Source organism: Chiloscyllium plagiosum, unplaced genomic scaffold, assembly GCF_037043375.1.
Source record: "Chiloscyllium plagiosum isolate Xiang-an unplaced genomic scaffold, Cpla_swu_hap1 HiC_scaffold_7, whole genome shotgun sequence".
In the NCBI taxonomy this organism is placed as follows: Eukaryota; Metazoa; Chordata; class Chondrichthyes; order Orectolobiformes; family Hemiscylliidae; genus Chiloscyllium; species Chiloscyllium plagiosum.
This window is the reverse complement of record NW_028270145.1, coordinates 22,035,965-22,054,137: the sequence shown is the minus strand read 5'-3', so window position 1 is coordinate 22,054,137 and position 18,173 is coordinate 22,035,965. Positions and strand designations below refer to the sequence as shown.

General features: G+C 39.4%; 1 protein-coding gene across 4 annotated transcripts in view; it reads left to right on the top strand.

The window, feature by feature from the left end:
- nbeal1 (neurobeachin-like 1) overlaps positions 1-18,173 on the top strand; it is a 234,448-nt gene that overhangs the window by 112,575 nt on the left and 103,700 nt on the right. For 3 of the 4 annotated variants that reach the window (XM_087988827.1, XM_087988826.1, XM_087988825.1), the window contains exons 7-10: positions 8,162-8,247; positions 10,519-10,825; positions 12,286-12,392; positions 16,953-17,033. In XM_087988827.1, the coding sequence (XP_087844953.1) occupies positions 8,162-8,247; positions 10,519-10,825; positions 12,286-12,392; positions 16,953-17,033 (581 nt within the window). The remainder of the gene's footprint in view (positions 1-8,161; positions 8,248-10,518; positions 10,826-12,285; positions 12,393-16,952; positions 17,034-18,173) is intronic. The other variant, XM_087988828.1, reaches the window with a different exon arrangement.

Here is an 18,173-nt window from a genome sequence, read left to right as displayed (position 1 = left end):
CAAGAAACAACTACGTGGCTTGGATATCACACGTCTATGGGTGCAATATGGGCCTGTACCTTAATACAAGTGACTGTTGTCAGATGATGACTGCAGGGCCTAAAGCTGTGTTGTGAAAGCAAAAAATGTTTTTGAAATTAAATGGTCTACAATCTCAATTTGAAGATGGATATTTATGCTCACCTAGAAGTGGTGTGACTAAAACGTAAATTGATATTAGAATGAAATATTGCAGTGAGCAAGATAACTTATGAATATGGGAGAAATTAAGAAGTAATAAAACAACAAATAACCTAATAAGATGATGTAATTTATAAAAATAGAGCATCAAAAATAGTAATCACAGACAAGTAGACAGCTGAAAGACGGAGTCAACCCTGAATGGGAAAGGCTTAATGGCAAGATCTCGGGCAAATGTGTATATTTTATATAAATAGATTATAATCTAAGAAAAGTTTCCTTTTCTGCAATCTAGTCAATTGATTTTTTTTTTGTTTTCATTGAATGAAAATATTTGCTTATCTGCTGGTTACTCTAGTGGAATTGTGCATTATATTCCATTTGCTCCTACACCAGTTTGGAATTGGTTTATCAGAGATTGAAATGCTTTCTGTTTTTTTAAGCCTTTTGAGAGTTTGGCACGCACAGCTTGTATTTGACATATCAGATAGCTGACGAAGCTCAACACAAATGGGCCTTTTGTACTTGAAGCTTGAGAACCAGTTCAGATAATTACTATGACGATAAGTGCCCCAGCCTATCAAGCTTTTTGTCAAAGCTGTTTGTGTCAGAAGGCAACAAGAACTATGGCTATGTAAATGATCAAAATGATAATTCCCAACTGTTTCATGAGTACTTATAATACTTCCACGGAGTAAGATATACATATTCCTGTGAGGCAACAGAAGAGTTAGATGGACTACAAAACGAAAGGTGCTTCTGTACCTTAGTTAATACATAACCCTCCCTTTTTCTGTTCCATTTTCAATTTAATGTTGCATTTTCAGTTTTCTCTCTTTCAGGAGCTGTTAATTTCTTTGGGCTACAGTTCTTCAGGCATTAAAGGCCTTTTGTGCGAGTGTAGTCTGACTGATGGCAGGCTGTTCCAAAACAATGCATGGTGATCTCAAGGCTAAATTTTCTTCCAACATTGGCATAAGTATATTTCTTGTGTGGCTGGAAGAATGCACATGACTGAATGGTGATTTAAATGACTGGAATAGAATAGAGGACAAATTTTCCTTCTGTAGCCCAGACTGCCACAGTAGCTGAGATCAGCTCAAATAACATAATCTACGAATGTAAAATAAGATCTTCAAGTCATTTGGGTTGATTGCACATTATACTTCCAATATAATTTATTAGGTTTCATATTTAAGGTGCAGTTGTGAATATGGCCTCTTCCCACCTGGAGATGGGGAGAAAATTGTTTTTTGCTTGATAATCTTCAAGAAAATGACCTTTGCTGTCTCTAATTTGAATGGATATGACAAGTTCACATTTAGATGCTTGTTTTGGCATGTTTATTGTTTAAGTGAGGAAGTCTTGTGGCAGTAAGTAACTGTCCCTGCCTTTGAAACCGATGTTCTGGGTTTCAGTTGCACTCAAAAATTTGATGGTCAGGGAAGATGCATTCATGATGAAACCAAACAATAATGCAGCAATTTCTTCCAGTACAGACTACTAGCAGCTGGTAAGATCAGGAGTGAATTCTGGATCGCCATTTGATGGAAAAACAATTGGACCCTCTTGCCATCACTGCTTAGCTCCAGAACACAAGATGCAAAAAAGAGTGTAAATGTTGCTTCAGCAACTGGGACCCTTGAGGGAGTCAGTTAGCTCAGTTGGCTGGACAGCATGCGTGGATTAGGTTGGTGCCAGTAGCTCAGTGTTTGAACACCATTCTGCTGATGTGAAGTGGAGACCTGGCTTCTTAATCTCCCTGTGAAGCAGAACGGTGTGTTGGACATGCCTTCGGGCAGAAACTCAGTGATTTTCTAATGAAGTGCTTATTTGGTCATACTGTTTGCTCTGAATTAGATGGCCGTTCAGACAGGAATCTGCCTTGATAGTTCAGTATAGTACAGAGAAAGTGCACCATTCAGACATTGTTGGACTGAGTCTTGAATACAGTTATTTAGACATTTATTGACTATTTGATAAAAAAACTGGAAATTAACTTTTGGCAAACCATCTTTCCTTAACCAGCATCACCAGAATAGTTTCATTGGTCATTGATTTCATTGGTCTGACATTTACAGTCCCTGTTGGGAATTTGGTGCTCTGTGTTGGTTTCAAAGAAAGCTCCCTGCAAAGATCAAGTAAGCAGCTATGTGGTATGGACTTCACCTTCCTCAATATTAATTTCACACTGGTGCCATCAACGGATCTACGCTGTTCAGAAACAGTAATGCAAATTAGGTAGCCTATTGCATGATAGAATTCTGAGAAAGCAAATCAAAAAATTACACGCAGATCTTATCATTCACTTTATATAAATTTTGCAGAAAGTGAAAATAAAATTGGAATGTAGAGACTGATCTATCAGAAGCTTTGAGAATTTTTACATTTAAAATCTATCAATTTTTTATCATGGAATGATAAAAATATGAAATTGATTTTTCAGGGCCAGAGGAGTTGTTCAGTAAGAATTATCATTTAGCATGTCTGATCATTTCAATTGCACCTCATTTGCCAAGCATTTTTGCAGCAAAAATAATGGTGTTAAAAAGTGGGAGTTAGCACCAGTTCAATGATTTTAAATTAATTTCGATTTGTGAGGACCTGAGCAGGTGCCCTTGGTAGAAGAGCAGCAGCATTTGAATTTCTGTTTAACTCTACATGCTATTTCCACAGTTTTTATTCCAATGTAAAAACAGAGAAAAGAATCTTTCCAACTCCTGAATGATATGCACAATGGCAAGATAGTTAGGAGAGTTGAGTCACATAACCAGTGAGAAATTCTGACAGTGAGAGCACAATATTCCATTTTCCAAATATGTTGAACAGTGAGACAAGATTCTTGCTAGTGAGTGACTAGAGGCCCAATACATTTGAATGTAGGTTTGCTCGCTGAGCTGCAAGGTTCATCTCCAGATGTTTCGTTACCTTACTAGGTAACATCTTCAGTGGGCCTCAGGCGAAGCAATGCTGAAAATTCCTGCTTTCTGTTTATATGTTTGGGTTTCTTTGGGTTGGTGATGTCATTTCCTGTGGAACACTCTTAACAAACACATCGAGTTTGACCCCATATATCACCCCTGAGGAGGAACAGGAAGTGACTTCACCACAGGAAATGACTTCACCAAGAAACCCAAACATATAAATTTCCAGCATTGCTTTGCCTGAGGCCCACTGAAGATGTTACCTGGAAATGAACCTTGCAGCTCAGTGAGCAAACCTACATCCAAAACCACAACCTGAGCTACAAATCTTCTCAAAACTCGCTAAGCCCAATACATTGCATTTGGATGTATTAACATTCTCATTATCACGTCATCCCGCCTCAATATTATGCACTTTCTCATTCTCCAACTGCTGAAAACAAACATGAAAGTCAGTGTATTTACCTGGCGACTCCAGCTTGCTCTTCTGACCCTCCATCAATAACCAGTAACTCAGGCTATGCTCCATAGGCAGCAACTATGCACACCCCATTATTTGATCTTAAAGCTGGAGATTTGAGCATAAGTGAGTACTTCCACCTGGGGCAGGCAGGAGAATATGGCGACTGGGGCATCTAAGGAATGTGCTGCATAGGTAAGGAGGTGAATTTGGGAAGGTAACGTGTGAAAGCCCAATAGGGCTTGAGGCGAGAAAGCCGACTTGGGCTTGTGGAGAGAAACCTTCCGTGTCACATGCTAAAATTAACATTTAGGCCATTTCTTGTAAAGTTCAACCAAGAGTCTAAAAAGATAGCTATAAAAATGAAGAAATGTCCTGAAGCTTCGCTCAGCTCATGTGATGATACTGTATTTATAGGGTTGCAAAACTGGAAATGTGATTGTGGCTCCATGATGAGGCGGTTTGATCTGTATGAATATTACATTTGGATTAGGTAAATAGTTAAGATTGAGCAAATGTGTTTGGGTGGCTATGTTGTTCATCGGCATTCCAAGCATGAACAACCAGTGAGAGATGAATGAAATTAGCATGTCAGTGCTATCGGCAACTTGTTTTTTTTCTAATGAGCTTTTCTGCATGCTCCTAGGTTTTTGACATCTGTGCATTATCCCATAAATTGTTTTCCTTCATTTTTCAATGCAGTCCTCTTTAAAGCATTTTACTTAGGGGAGCAAACAATGCATTTAGAAATAAATGCCTAAGTATTTAACAGTGCTTGCTAGATTTTTATTATATACCTTGCTAGACTTGACAAACGTATTTGCTGCATTCTAACTTCACTGGGTCCAGGAGTTGAGACTGCATTAGAATCTCTACTGGAGCAAGATACACCCACAGTACCTGCTTAAAAGAATGCAGCAACATAAGTCTTTCTTTAATCCAATTTTCCTTCTCACCTGGGATTTCTACAGGCTGAAGTCAGCATGTTGAGTTGCAAGGACAATAACATTGAACACAGTTAATAACACCCTTTGGCTTATTCTTGCAAAATTACTTATACAGATTCAATTTAGATCTATTGTCTAAGATGTGCAGAAGAGATTAGCTGAGATATACTGTATTGGGAGATGTAAGGGGGTTGAAAATTTTGTTCCAGGCAATTAACTTTGGTGAATACTATCCTGCTCTTGGTGGACAATGTACAAATTGGGCTGTAAATAGAGCCTGTTTGGTAGGATTCCTGATGTAGGTAGTCATTACGTATAACTGGAAGAACCAAACTGTACTTGCAGCACAGTCTCGTGACAGCTGAGGCGTTATGAAATTAGAAAAATTCCATTAATTTTAAGGCCTTCCAATTGTCTTGTTGTGTTTGTGGAATAGTCCAAGACAGCATTTGGTTTTGAACAACAGAGTGAATCTTTCCTACATTTCAGGGTCTAAATGGTCTGTTAGCCAGCATTATAATGTTACTAACGCCACACTGACCGTAGTCGCCACGCCTTTTTGAGGGTAATTGAGCATCGGTAGTAAATGCTGTCCTTGTTAGTGATATCCATGTTCCATGATAGATTTTATGAGCAAGATATATGGACTGGGGGTAATTTGTTCCTGGGATCACCCTAGAAGCATATTATTATAATATTTTTGAGTGTCACTGCACCTCGACCAAGAGATAAGGTTGAGAAGGTGGGACCTTAATGGTGACCTCTGACAGTGTGTGAATTTAACCCATCCTGCTGGCATCACATTGCATTGCAAACCAGCAGTCCAGCCAACTAAGCTAACTGTCTGCTAGGTACCTGGTCTCACATTGTTGGAAGCAATGTGGATCAATTTGTATTGATGTCTGGGTATATAAAGCTGGGCCTTTGAGTCCGCTGTGCCATTCAATATGATCATGGTTGATCTGCTCTCCTCTTTGCTCCTCCATCTAGATCCAATGTAAATTGCACTGTGAAATATTTGTGCATTTTTAAAAATGTGTTGCAAGCTCCTGTTAACTAATGTTGCACAGGTGCTGTGTTGGGAATGATATAGAATACAATAGTTGGGACAAGGGGCAGGTGCGAAAGATATGTGAATATTTGGAATGTTTTTCTGAAAAGGAAGCTACAGTTAATATATATCTGGTCCAGAATCCATGTCGAGGCCATTTCTACAGCATCTGTGATGAATCTGAGTGTGACCTCACTTGTGGAAATTTAAAATTGTTTACTGTAACAGATTTGGAAAGAGCATTGTTCTGTTGTGTATATAGTATTGTTTATTCAAATTGTATTCAAAAAATTTGCATAAATGAAATATTACTTGGTTTGAGCTTTGCTTTTTTTCTGTTTGTTTAAAGTAATCTTTAGAAGTGGAAATAATTGAGACAGACTGATTTATATAAAAAAAAGTCACCCTTCGCAACCCTATAAACATACACATTATGATGTTAATCACACATAGTTGTTTCAAATGACTGACTGCACATTCAACCCTGTGAAAAAGAACTGTGTCCCTCAAGATGATGTAATCTGGAATGACTAATTGTTTAGATGGCATGTATTTATCAAGTCAGCTTGACTCATGGGTATGAAAAGCAAAATTCCAAAGTCACTGTAGCTGATCTGAGAACAGCTGCTCCTCTGAAACCCTTTGAACTCGCAATATAAGTGAGGAATGTGGTTGTTGTGTGTTGCAACTGAACTGGGGGATTGTAACATTCTTCAAGCTCCACTTTTAGATTAGCTCCTTGGTCTTGAAAACTATTGCATTTTTTCATACTCAAAACTCTTTTCTTTCAGCCTTAGTCTGGAGGCCTGAGCATATGAACTTTCAGAAATCCAGGACAAAATGAACAGTTAATTAACAAAATCAACAGTGTTAATTAAAGAAAGCCACACATTTGTCAAAAGCAAGTTGTTGTTCGAATATTTTTGATAAGACAACCAAGAGTAATTGGGTTGATGCTGTGAATCATAGAAATGTTACAACTTAAGAGGCCATTAGGGCCATCATGTCCATACTGGCTCTCCAGTTGAGCATCATGACTTAGTACCAGTTCCTGAAGAAAAATCATATCTTTTTATTTTTCTGTGTTTTTGATTGTGAACTGAAATAGGAAAAACACTGTTTTAAAAACGAAGGATTGTGGAAGGGATTGCTGCACATTTTAAAGGCAAGCTGCCAGCACTTAATGTAAGTGCTGTTTACACTGCTTTTTGTTCAATCGGGAATAGTTTAGTTGCAGACAAACTACATCAGAGAGAGTGTACAAAATGAGAATTTGCTGGCTTCAAGTAGCTAATTGACCTGTGGAGTGGTGACCAACAGTCTCCTGTCTATCAACAACTACATGATTGGCTCCAATGTAGTTGAAAGGCTTGTGTGTATGCATGAGATACCAGAAACCATTGGAGCTCTGAAATGAAAGAAAACTTAAAGGTTGAAGAAAACCAATTTACTCTTTCACTAGTTGCTTTCAACTAATTCATAGACCTTATAATTTCTGAACAAGTTTTTCTGTTTCTCCTAGGCGGAAGTGATTAACACTTAAACAGAGAGAGTGAGATTGATGAATAGCAAGTCCTGACAAGCCAAAAGAATCATCTCAGTGAACTCTGTGGGTAGAGGTGATTGAACTGCCTTCCCAATTTTCCCCTTCACTCATAACACCAGTGTTTTGGGGTGTATGAAAACAAACTGTTGATGTGTTTGGACAAGTTGAGACAGTTGTTAAAAAGGAATGAGAGTTCTTGGGATTTATGAAGAGGGCATAAAGAACAAAGGTATTCATGTTGTGGTGAATCTTTATGAAGCATTGGTTTGACATCAATTGTAGCAATATGGCCAATCCTCCTCTCTGTCGAGGAGCACCATGCTGAAGACCTTGCCAGCTACTGACAGCAGTGTTATGTCCCTCCATTTGGTGAGTCACCGAGTTTTCCTTGTTCTGACAGTTCGAAGATTACCCTCACCTTCATTTGTAGGGAATGCCTACCCATAGTCCAGATCTTGTGGAACAGGTCCATGAACTCTGTTTAAAAGAAGTTCTTATTATATTTCAATAGCTCTGTTCTTATTTCACCATCCCCAGGTATCTTTTTGATTTTAAGCTCTTGAAGGCTGTCTTATGATCTGACTGTTTCTCCCAGGTTGACATTCAATTACCAAGGTACAGGGCAGTCATCGAACACCAAAGGAAGCACGTTACAGTTACAAACAGATAAGGGAAATAGTCTAAATACATAAAATACATTTGGTTCCTGGATGAAAACATCTGTGGAAGAGAGAGCACTACAAACGTAAAATACATCTGAGGGGATTAAATGATTAAAGACTTTCCTCCTGCTTATGAATAACTCAAATTAAACCATTGTGGCTTAGGTTATCTGAAGATGTAAACAATTTCAACAGTGACATTGCCAGCAATGCTAGTAAAATGTTGTAGAAATTATCTGGAGTGATTACTAGTCAGAATCCATTCATTCTTACTCCATGCAACTTTGCATTCTGTCTTTGAAGTCTGAAATGGCTTTGGTAAGTCATATATTCTCTCAGCAGTGCATTCTGCCATTTCAGTGAACATAATGCTTTTTCTTCCCCTTCTCAGAGTGTTTTCAAGAGAGTGAACATCTGAAAGAGAGTCTGAAGTGCTGCCTTATTCATCTCTTTGGGGCTGTTGTTGCAGGAGGACAGGTGAGACAAGTGTGGAAACCAAACACACCAAAAAAGAACTAATGTTACAATAGAAAGCCATTAATTTCATTTGGATATAATGAAAGAAATAATGATGTGAATAAATGCAAAGTACTGCTGATAAATAGAGAAAATGTTGGAAGTACTTTGGTGATTAAGCAACATCTGTATAGAGTAAAACATTTTAAGGCTGATGACTTTTGGTGAGAACTTGAAGCTGCAGCTCCCTGAGTGACAAACATGTGGAGTTTGAAATAAGAAAGAAAAATCCTGTAGCAAATATAAGATGTGTAATGCAGTAGAGAGCCAGTCTGAATGTTGAAAGCAATCATTCAGATTGAATAATGTGGAGCAAATTAATAGGTGTTTGGAAATGTATGGACTACTAAATAAAAGTTAGCAAGGATTTGTTGAAGGCAGACTGAATTTGACGAACTTCTTTGAAGGAGAATGTTAATGAGAATAGTGAGGTTAATATTGTTTAGGGGGAACCATCAAAGGTGTTGAACAAATGTATGAAGTTTAGATAAACGAAATTGAAGTCCATGAGATTAGAATATCAGTGACATTGTGGACAGGAAAACATTAAGAGAAAGTATTGTGAAGTGGTGAGTGGTTGTTTTTCAGACTGGAGAGAACATGAATACATACAAAGTAGGAGCAGGAATAAGAAATTAGCCCTCCTCATAAAATATTAAACCCAGCCACATGAGAAATTAGGAGACCTGCAGGAGGCTGGAAGACCACAGCAAGCCAGGAAGCATCAGGAGGTGGAGAAGTCAATGTTTCGGGTGTAACCCTTCTTCAGGACTGGGGGTGGGTATAGGGGGAGCTGCAGATAAAGGGACTAGGGGGTGAAGTGGGGATAGGTGAAGACAGATAGAGGGTACCACTTGGTTGGTCAATGGGAGGAATAAATCTGGTTGGTGGAAGGAAGTTGGGGGATGGGGAGGGAGATTATTTGAAATCGGAGAACCCAGTGTTGAATCTTCCGGGATGTCGGGTGCCCAGGCGGAATATGAAGTGCTGTTCCTCTAATTTGCGGTTTGGTTCATTGTGGCAATGGAGGACGCCAAGGATGCTCATGTTGGAAAGGAAGTGAGAAAGGGAATTAAAATGGGTGGTGACTGGGAGGTCCGGTCGACCCCGCTGGCCTGGCTGAGATGCTCGGCAAACTGTTCCCGAAGTTTACATTTGGTCTCTCTGATTGAATTGGTCTCCTTGCAGGTGCTGAAATCCAATTTTTTTTGTCTCTAAACATGAGAAATTAGAGCAAAATGACTTAAAGTCCAGTCAAAGAATGGTGTTAAGGAGCATTTAAAGGAAGAAAACGAGAATGATATGAGAGGTTCAGGGTGCGAATTCTAGATGTTTGGGCCCAGGATCTGAAGGTATAGCCACCAATAGTGAAGGCATTAAGTGAAGGAAATGTTCAGTAGGCTAAAGTTCACAGTAGGACAAAGTGAGGACTGCAGATGCTGGAGATCAGAGCTGAAAATGTGTTGCTGGAAAAGCGCAACAGGTCAGGCAGCATCCAAGGAGCAGGAGAATCGACGTTTCAGGCATGAGCCCTTCTTCAGGAATCTGAAGAATGGCTCATGCCCGAAACGTCGATTCTCCTGTTCCTTGGATGCTGCCTGACCTGCTGCGCTTTTCCAGCAACACATTTTCAGCTAAAGTTCACAGTAGGTAGGCATCTCGGAGAATTGTGGAGCTGGTGATGGGAATGGGTGAGGTGATGGACTGATTTGGAAGGAAGGATGAAACTTTAAAATATTGGGTATCAGGTTTGTGATTTGGGAATACATCCAAAATTGAGTAAACGTTGGCTTCTCATCTCTACCTTCTTCAACTGGCTATAGGAAGTTTAACCCCAAGTGCCATAGGACACCCACTTGTAATCGCTTACTAAAGTCAGTATTTTTAAATCTTGTTTGACTCTGCAATTTTAGAGGATGTCTTTCAAAACAATTAAATGAGAAAACATTTTCAAGTTAAAATACATGCCAACTTTGTATCTTAGTTCGAAAGCTATGTCACCATTTTAACACGGAGCCGAAACATAAACGTCAAGATTTGAAGGTTACACCATCGCAGTTAGCAAGTTGACCAGCCCGTTCATTTAGATGCAATCCAGCTTCAGATGTCAGCAATCACGTCATTGGGAAGCTATTTAAAAATAAAGGGAATTTGTAGAATTATATTCAGTTTGGCTGTGGATGCAACATTGATTAAGTTATTTATGAAGAGTAACATGCCATTTAATTTCAGCGGAATGCACTTCAGGCAATCTCCCCAGCTACAATGGAAGTCTTAATGAGGGTATTGGCAGACTGTGATCTGTTGGATGACAAAGACCCTGAAGATGTAAGCCATAAATTGGTGCTGACCCTGAAGTGCCTGACAGAAGTGGTTCACGTGCTGCTAACCAGCAGCTCTGATCAGCGGCAGGTAGAGATCAGCACAATCCTGGAGAATTATTTCAAGCTGCTCAATTCTGATCACACCGCATTGCTGGCCAATCGCAGATCGCGGAACTGGGAGAGCAGTTTCATTGCACTACAGATACAAATGCTGAGTGAGTATACATAGCAAAGGTAAAAACAATGATTGCAGATGCTGTAAACCAGATTCTGGATTAGTGGTGCTGGAAGAGCACAGCAGTTCAGGCAGCATCCAAGGAGCAGCGAAATTGACGTTTCGGGCAAAAGCCCTTCATCAGGAATAAAGGCAGTGAGCCTGAAGCGTGGAGAGATAAGCTAGAGGAGGGTGGGGATGGGGAGAAAGTAGCATAGAGTACAATGGGTGAGTGGGGGAGGGGATGAAGGTGATAGGTCAGGGAGGAGAGGGTGGAGTGGATAGGTAGAAAAGGAGATAGGCAGGTAGGACAAGTCCGGACAAGTCATGGGGACAGTGCTGAGCTGGAAGTTTGGAACTAGGGTGAGGTAGGGGAAGGGGAAATGAGGAAACTGTTGAAGTTCACATTGATGCCCTGGGGTTGAAGTGTTCCGAGGTGGAAGATGAGGCGTTCTTCCTCCAGGCATCTGGTGGTGAGGGAGCGGCGGTGAAGGAGGCCCAGGACCTCCATGTCCTCGGCAGAGTGGGAGGGGGAGTTGAAATGTTGGGCCACAGGGCGGTGTGGTTGATTGGTGCGGGTGTCCCGGAGATGTTCCCTAAAGCGCTCTGCTAGGAGGCACCCAGTCTCCCCAATGTAGAGGAGACCGCATGGGGAGCAACGGATACAATAAATGATATTAGTGGATGTGCAAGTAAAACTTTGATGGATGTGGAAGGCTCCTTTAGGGCCTTGGGTAAAGGTGAGGGAGGAGGTGTGGGCACAGGTTTTACAGTTCCTGCGGTGGCAGGGGAAAGTGCCAGGATGGGAGGGTGGGTTGTAGGGGGGCATTGACCTGACCAGGTAGTCACGGAGGGAACGGTCTTTTGCTTATAGTGTGAGAGCTATTGCTGTATTACTGCATGGAAATTGGAATTTTGTATGATATGCTGTCACAACTGTTTATAAAACCCTTTTAACATGAAAGAAAGTCAGAGTTAGGTTTCAAGTATGTCTTAAAAGATGAAAGTGGGTAGAGATAGACATTTAGGGAGAGAATTCCAGACTTGGGGAAGCTGAAACTTCAGCTGGCTGGAGGGGTACAACCATCTAGGAGGGTTATAGGATTAGAGAAGGTTTTAGAGATGGGGATGGGAGCTCCATGGAGAGATTGAAAACGCGGATACAAATTTTAAAAATGAGACGTTGTTAGACTGGGGAATTCAGAGTAGGTGAGTGAGCATAGGACTGATGGTTAAGATTGCTTTGCAATTAAAACATGGGTAAATCAGCTTACAGTTACAGCTTGTCTTCTCAAATGAAAGAGTGACATTTGTATAGTGCTAATCATAACTGTGGGTAATTTAACAATTAAGGTCATAATGGGGTAAATTACCTCAAGCAAATAATGCTGAGAAATTGGAATGTTTTTAGATAAGACCTTTTTGTACAAAACTACAAATTTCTGAATTTTCTCCCCACAGACACTATTCCAGAAATGTTAAACTGCCCTGACAGACCCGTCCTTCAGGCAATCTTCTTGAATAGCAATTGCTTTGAACATCTCACTCGACTCATACAGAACAGCAAGGTAGACTTCAACTGGCACCAGAGTGATTATTTGTCTTGGTTCGACTAACGCTGCCATTACTACTTTCTCTGCTTTTTTTATAGGCTAATGTTGAAATGGATAGAACAGAAATGAGAACTTGCTCTCTGCCTGAAAAAGTTTGTCTCACAATCAGATCATTTCAATGATTTTAAGTCTTGAGGTTCGAAGACAAGTTTGAATTCAGCAGTTAGGATAAAGATATTGTAATATTAGATCATTGTGAGCTCCCATCCCCATCTCTAAATCAACTGAAAGTCAACATAGTCCTTCCCTGCTCAGCTGTTTTGCTGAGTGCAAATAAATATTCTGAATTAAATGCTAGTTATTGCATAGTCCACCCTTCATTTTCTTCTGTCTTTTTGTTATTGCAGTAGCCACAATGACCAGCTGTGAGTGCGGACAGTTAAACTGCATGAGGTTTCTGCAAACCTTGTACCAGTGCAGACTTACTAAAGTTAATATTTTCAATCAACATGTTCAGACATTTTGATTGGAGCCAGTGGGACCTGGAGCCATTGGGACTTGAACCCAAACCTTCTGGCCCAGATGTAGGCATACTACCACTGTGCCACCCTTTTCCTAACTCTTGGTTTCTGCTCTGCATTCCTTCTGCTTTGAAGTGTTTAAGATTGTAGAATAATCGTGCTTTATGATAGCACATTGGAACATCCCTTAAATATTTTTACACTTTATGAATGTTGCCTTGGTAAAATGGTGTCTGCATAGTTTATTAAGAATTTTGTATAAGACTGTGACTGGTATAATAGTTGCAAGTGACCAATAGCCATGCTGTTTTAAAACTGAAAAGACATGATTGTCATTTTGACATTATTATATTGCAGCAGCCTCTAGATGGCTTGATTGAAATAAAACCATCACTGTTAAAGCCTGGAAGTGAGCTAGTTACGCAGGAATTTACCTTGAGGCTGTGATCATTGACTTTTTCAATCTGTTTTGTTGGCGGACTGAAAAGATTGATTATGTGAGCTTTTTTGATTGACCTTGTTAAACAGGCTTATTTGTTGTAGTCAAATTCTTTGAGTGTCATAGAATTGAATGACAGGGCTGTTGTGGTGCAGTGGAGGCCTGTATTCAAGTCCCACCTGCACACAGTGGTGTGCCTTATAATCTCTGAGCGGATTGATTCGAAAATATGGAGTTAAATGGTAAATGCATTTGAAACGACTGGATAGTTGACCTATCTGGAACAGGCTGATTAGGTGCATCTTTTTCAAGACTGTGATATGTAGGAGAAATTAATCTCAGCAATTGTAACACAAAAATGGGACTGACATTAGTATTTTAAAACTTTGCTTATGTTTTGAATTGTACAATAGCCTCTTTATAACAGCCTATTTAGATGTTGGAGAGAGGAATCTGAAGCTTTCAATTATTAAGCTAAAATGCAGTCAGAAATTAACATTCAGGACTATATTTCTGGTATTTTGCTGAGGTATATTGACAATCCTGTGATCAGTGTTGTCCTTCTGTGTAAAGTAGCTCCTCCTTCACAATGTGTATCAGTATGAGAAACTTTGGATGAACAAATAGATTTGTCCATTTTGTGCATCACACTGACCAGCTTAGATTCTAACCCTGAATCTCCATGCTGAATGTGCTTTTTAAATGTACAGGAGTACTTTTACATAACTGCTGCAGCATGTTGTGCAAGTGATTTAAGAATAATGATGAGCCAGCACCATCAATCAAGGATATACATTCAAGCTTTAGGTACTGCTGGGTTATCCATATTATGTATAATTTCAGTGTCTTGTCCATATTAATGTTGTAAGCCTTTAAAAAGGTTTAGTAAAAAAAAAGTTTTTTACAATATGATTTATTGATGAATTAGTATTGTAAATTCACAGCGATGTAGTTTTTGAAGAGTTCTAATGGAACATTTGCAAAAGCTATACTGTTGTTGCTTCCTTTGATAATCCAAGAATGTAAATGAGAAAAGTTGAGCAGACCTTTCCTCTGCTTCTCTGTCTATCTCTCATTCACAGCCTTTTCTGCCCCTTCTTCCCAGTTTTTTTTCTCCCCTCATCCTCTCTTCTTTAGCTCTCTCCTTCTCTGTCCTGTACTTTCCTTCTGGTTGGTCACCTTTCTCTCCAACCTCTCTTAGTGTCCCTTTTCCTCCCCCTACCTGTCTAGTCTGTGTGCCCCCCCCCCACTTCCTGTAAGACTGAAATAGGAGAGTGCTGGATTAGTCAGTGGTAGGAATTGAGAGTTAGTGCTTTCCCTTTTGACGTAACCAGCAGAGTCATGAAAAGAAATAACAGTAATATGCTTTTCTGGGACAGTATAATAAAGGAACAATGTGCAGAGTTATAAGTTATTGCCTAAACTGAAAGATTGATGTGTGAGATTTTAAAAAGTGATTTTGTATATTTAAATGCAAAATGAAAACTACTCCACAAAGGAAGCTTCATTAACAATTTTGGCATGAATCCTAGTCTTTTTCTCAGTTCAGCCATAATGCAACTTTTACATCTTTCAATTATTGTGAATCTGAGATTAAAAATAAAGAATCTCACTTGTGATGACAAGTTACTATGGTTCCTTAACAAGTGCGTGAGACACCCATAAGCATAAGGTGCTTTATTCCTCTGCTTGTCACAGTTGGATCTCAAGTTATTTTACAGCTTCAAAGCTGTATTTTGTTGAATTACCATGAACTCCTGAAAGGCAATAATCTGTCAAGTTGCAGTGGTTCCCGCTTTTAAGTTACTGGGTGCTAAGGTCACAGAAGCTGCTGTTTTGTGAATTCAGTTACCAACTTTGGTGGTATAAACATCAGGCTATGTGTGGTGCAGTGTATTTCATTGGTATAATGCTATAACACAATACATTGGTTCTCATCAGCAGCTTTAATGCATAAAGAAGTTCACAACTGGTACTATGGTAATTATGCAAACATCTTCCATCACAGCAGTTGAGTTGCAGGAGAATTGAGTAGAATACATTGACCTTGTACCTGTTTTATTAGTGAATGTTGAACAGTAAAATGGTCTGGTGACCATTTTGATTCAATTACATGATTGCATATAAAGGTTTTGCAAGTTTTATTGTATTTTATAGTATCTTTAGAGAGTTACTGCAAAATCCTATAATTTGTGATTTTCAGTTGTGTGAGCCATTAATCTGGTCAACCAGAAAAAAGGGAGATTCAGACCTGGGTTGGAAAATAAATCAGTGGAAAACTATAAACTATTTCAAATGTAATTTTTTAATTTCCTGGACCAATATGGATGAATCCCTGATCTGTGTTGATCTTCTGACTGGTTGAGGTGAACTATAAAGTTTTGCTGTTTGTGACTAGCTAGCTTTAATTTCATCCCGTGTAAACATCTAACAGTTGAATGTAACCCTCTGATTTGATATTAGAATCACCCAGCAATGGAGAATGTCTTTGAGATTTTCATGTTTGCCTGTGGCCTGCATGTAATTAAGACTGTGTTCTTGAATGAGCTGGGACAGTTATATCAGGCTAAAGTATCCAGACAAAAGATCTTTTAAAAAGCAGTGACATAACTCTTCTTGGAATTTTTCTGTCTTTGTGGGCCTCTCCAGCTCCCATGTTACATGGGAAGGCAGAACGCTTCACTTGCAAAGTCAGACCAACCACCTCAATGCATTTTCTCTCTCATCACTTTTCTGTGGACGTATTTTTCTGCTTGCCTTTCTTTCCAGCCAAGACCTGTGTATGATAGTGGTGCTTTTCATCCACATGCTACAACATGACCATGACTTTTATATAAATTCTCAGCTCTGTTTGTCTCCTGCTGGTGTTGGCATGTTAATTATTAATCTTCAATACCTCGTGCAGCCTTCATTCTTCATATGTGAATGTCAGCAGCCTGTTCAACCAACTTCATTCTTCTTTATATGTGTTCTTTATACCTAGGTCATTGGATATTAATTGGGAGTGGTTTTCCAGCGAACTTGTTTTTAGTCACCAATGCTTCCCCACCTGCACATCCCAAAACACTGGTGCTTGTACAAAGATTCTGTTACCTCAGACTTAGTGGCGCATTACAAGTTGAAGTTACTTAGCCATATAGGACTTTCTGTTCAGGGGAGAACCTACAATGGAAGGAGAAGGCAAAATATGCTGTCTTTTAGGAGCTTACTCTGAAAAAAGCAGGTGAGCCTGACATGCCTGGAAATGGGGCCCATTCCAATGGAGAATGCTCATTGCTTACTGCATATTGTTGGGTGCTGCCTCAAGAATGTTGCTGCTGTGTAGTGTGTGAATTTCTGAATTCAGCCTACGTTTACAGCCACATCAATTAATTTGTTTTAATCAACAATGGCAGGATCGTGATTTAGTACCAGGGTCTGAAGTAAAGAAAACAATTATCTAACTTTTTTCATTGCTGAATGTCTTTGTTGAGTTGGCTAAGTTTAGTTCAGTAAACTAATAGCAACTTGCTTTATGCTGGCTTAACCAAAGTTTTTCTTTCAATAACCATGCCCCAACTGTATTAATTCTACTTGTTGCGCACCTTTCATGCTTGTGTTGTGTTCATTTAACAGCTATTTGTAAGTTGTAAAGCAGCAGACAAGAATGAGAAAGATCTTGCCAACAAATTACTGACAGAAATGAATGTGAACCAGGTATTAACTGAATTCTTCTTTCAGCTGTAAATCACCAGCATTGGGACAGCCATGTCAGTATGTGCCTCAAGACAGCCAGCCTATTGACCAGCAAATAATCATGGGCCAGTGATCACTGGAATGCAGCTATTAATCAAGCAAGTGAAACCGTTGGTGACCATTAATAGCACAAACTATGGAGTGTGTTGTATTCTCTCTCCTATTTCCAACCCATTGTGATTTTAATTAGATGGTGAAAAAACAGTTGACATTATGAAAGCAATGAATAATATCTTTTGAGAATCATCACCAGTTGTTCTGTCCAGTAAGAGCTAGCTAGTAAGTGTTGACACCTAACTAGGCAAAACCTGGTGGAGTCAGAATTCTACACATAGTTTTTTCTTAGCATTTGACTTCTCAATCAGTAAATACTGAATTAGGCTGTCCCACAGCATTTAACATTAAGACCTTTAAAGGTAGCAGAAATGAGAAATATACACCCCATCAGTTTGGTCTAAATTCAAAAGGATTCTATTTAACCTCATATCTTACCCAGTCCCCCAACAAAATATATTTTTAGAACTGTTTTCTCATATTACTGCATCTCTCACCGTTAGGATTACTTCCTAATGGAGACAGCAAATCAAAATCTAATTTGCTCCAGTTGACTGAGTTGCATTTGAAGTGTTTAAATCTGCAGAGATTTTCCTGCCACATAAACTTGCATTATTTTTGTGCAATGTGCGTTGTGTTTGCTGGGAATCGGATGGAGATTCTCCCAAATATGCTTTGAAAACAATATCAGAAATAAACTGTCATCTACACCAAGGTTCCTTTGGAAGTCCAGTCCGAAAGTGCTTAAATGCACTGACTTGGCAATCACTAATTTAGTTGAACAAGTTAGTTACAATGGCATTAAAAACTAAAAACTGAAAGCACTGGAAATTCGTAGGTCAGATAGAATCTGTAGAGCAAGAAACTAAATTACGGTTCCAGTTCATTAACCATTCATCAGAACTGGAAGGTGCTGGTGATGAAGAGCCATTTGGTACTGCAGCAAGGAATGCAAAATCAAAGGCAACAGGGGATGCAGTCGTTAAATGGCATAGGGGATTATGGGGCAAAAATGTGTGGCTGTGGGACTCATCTTTTCTTTAAGTC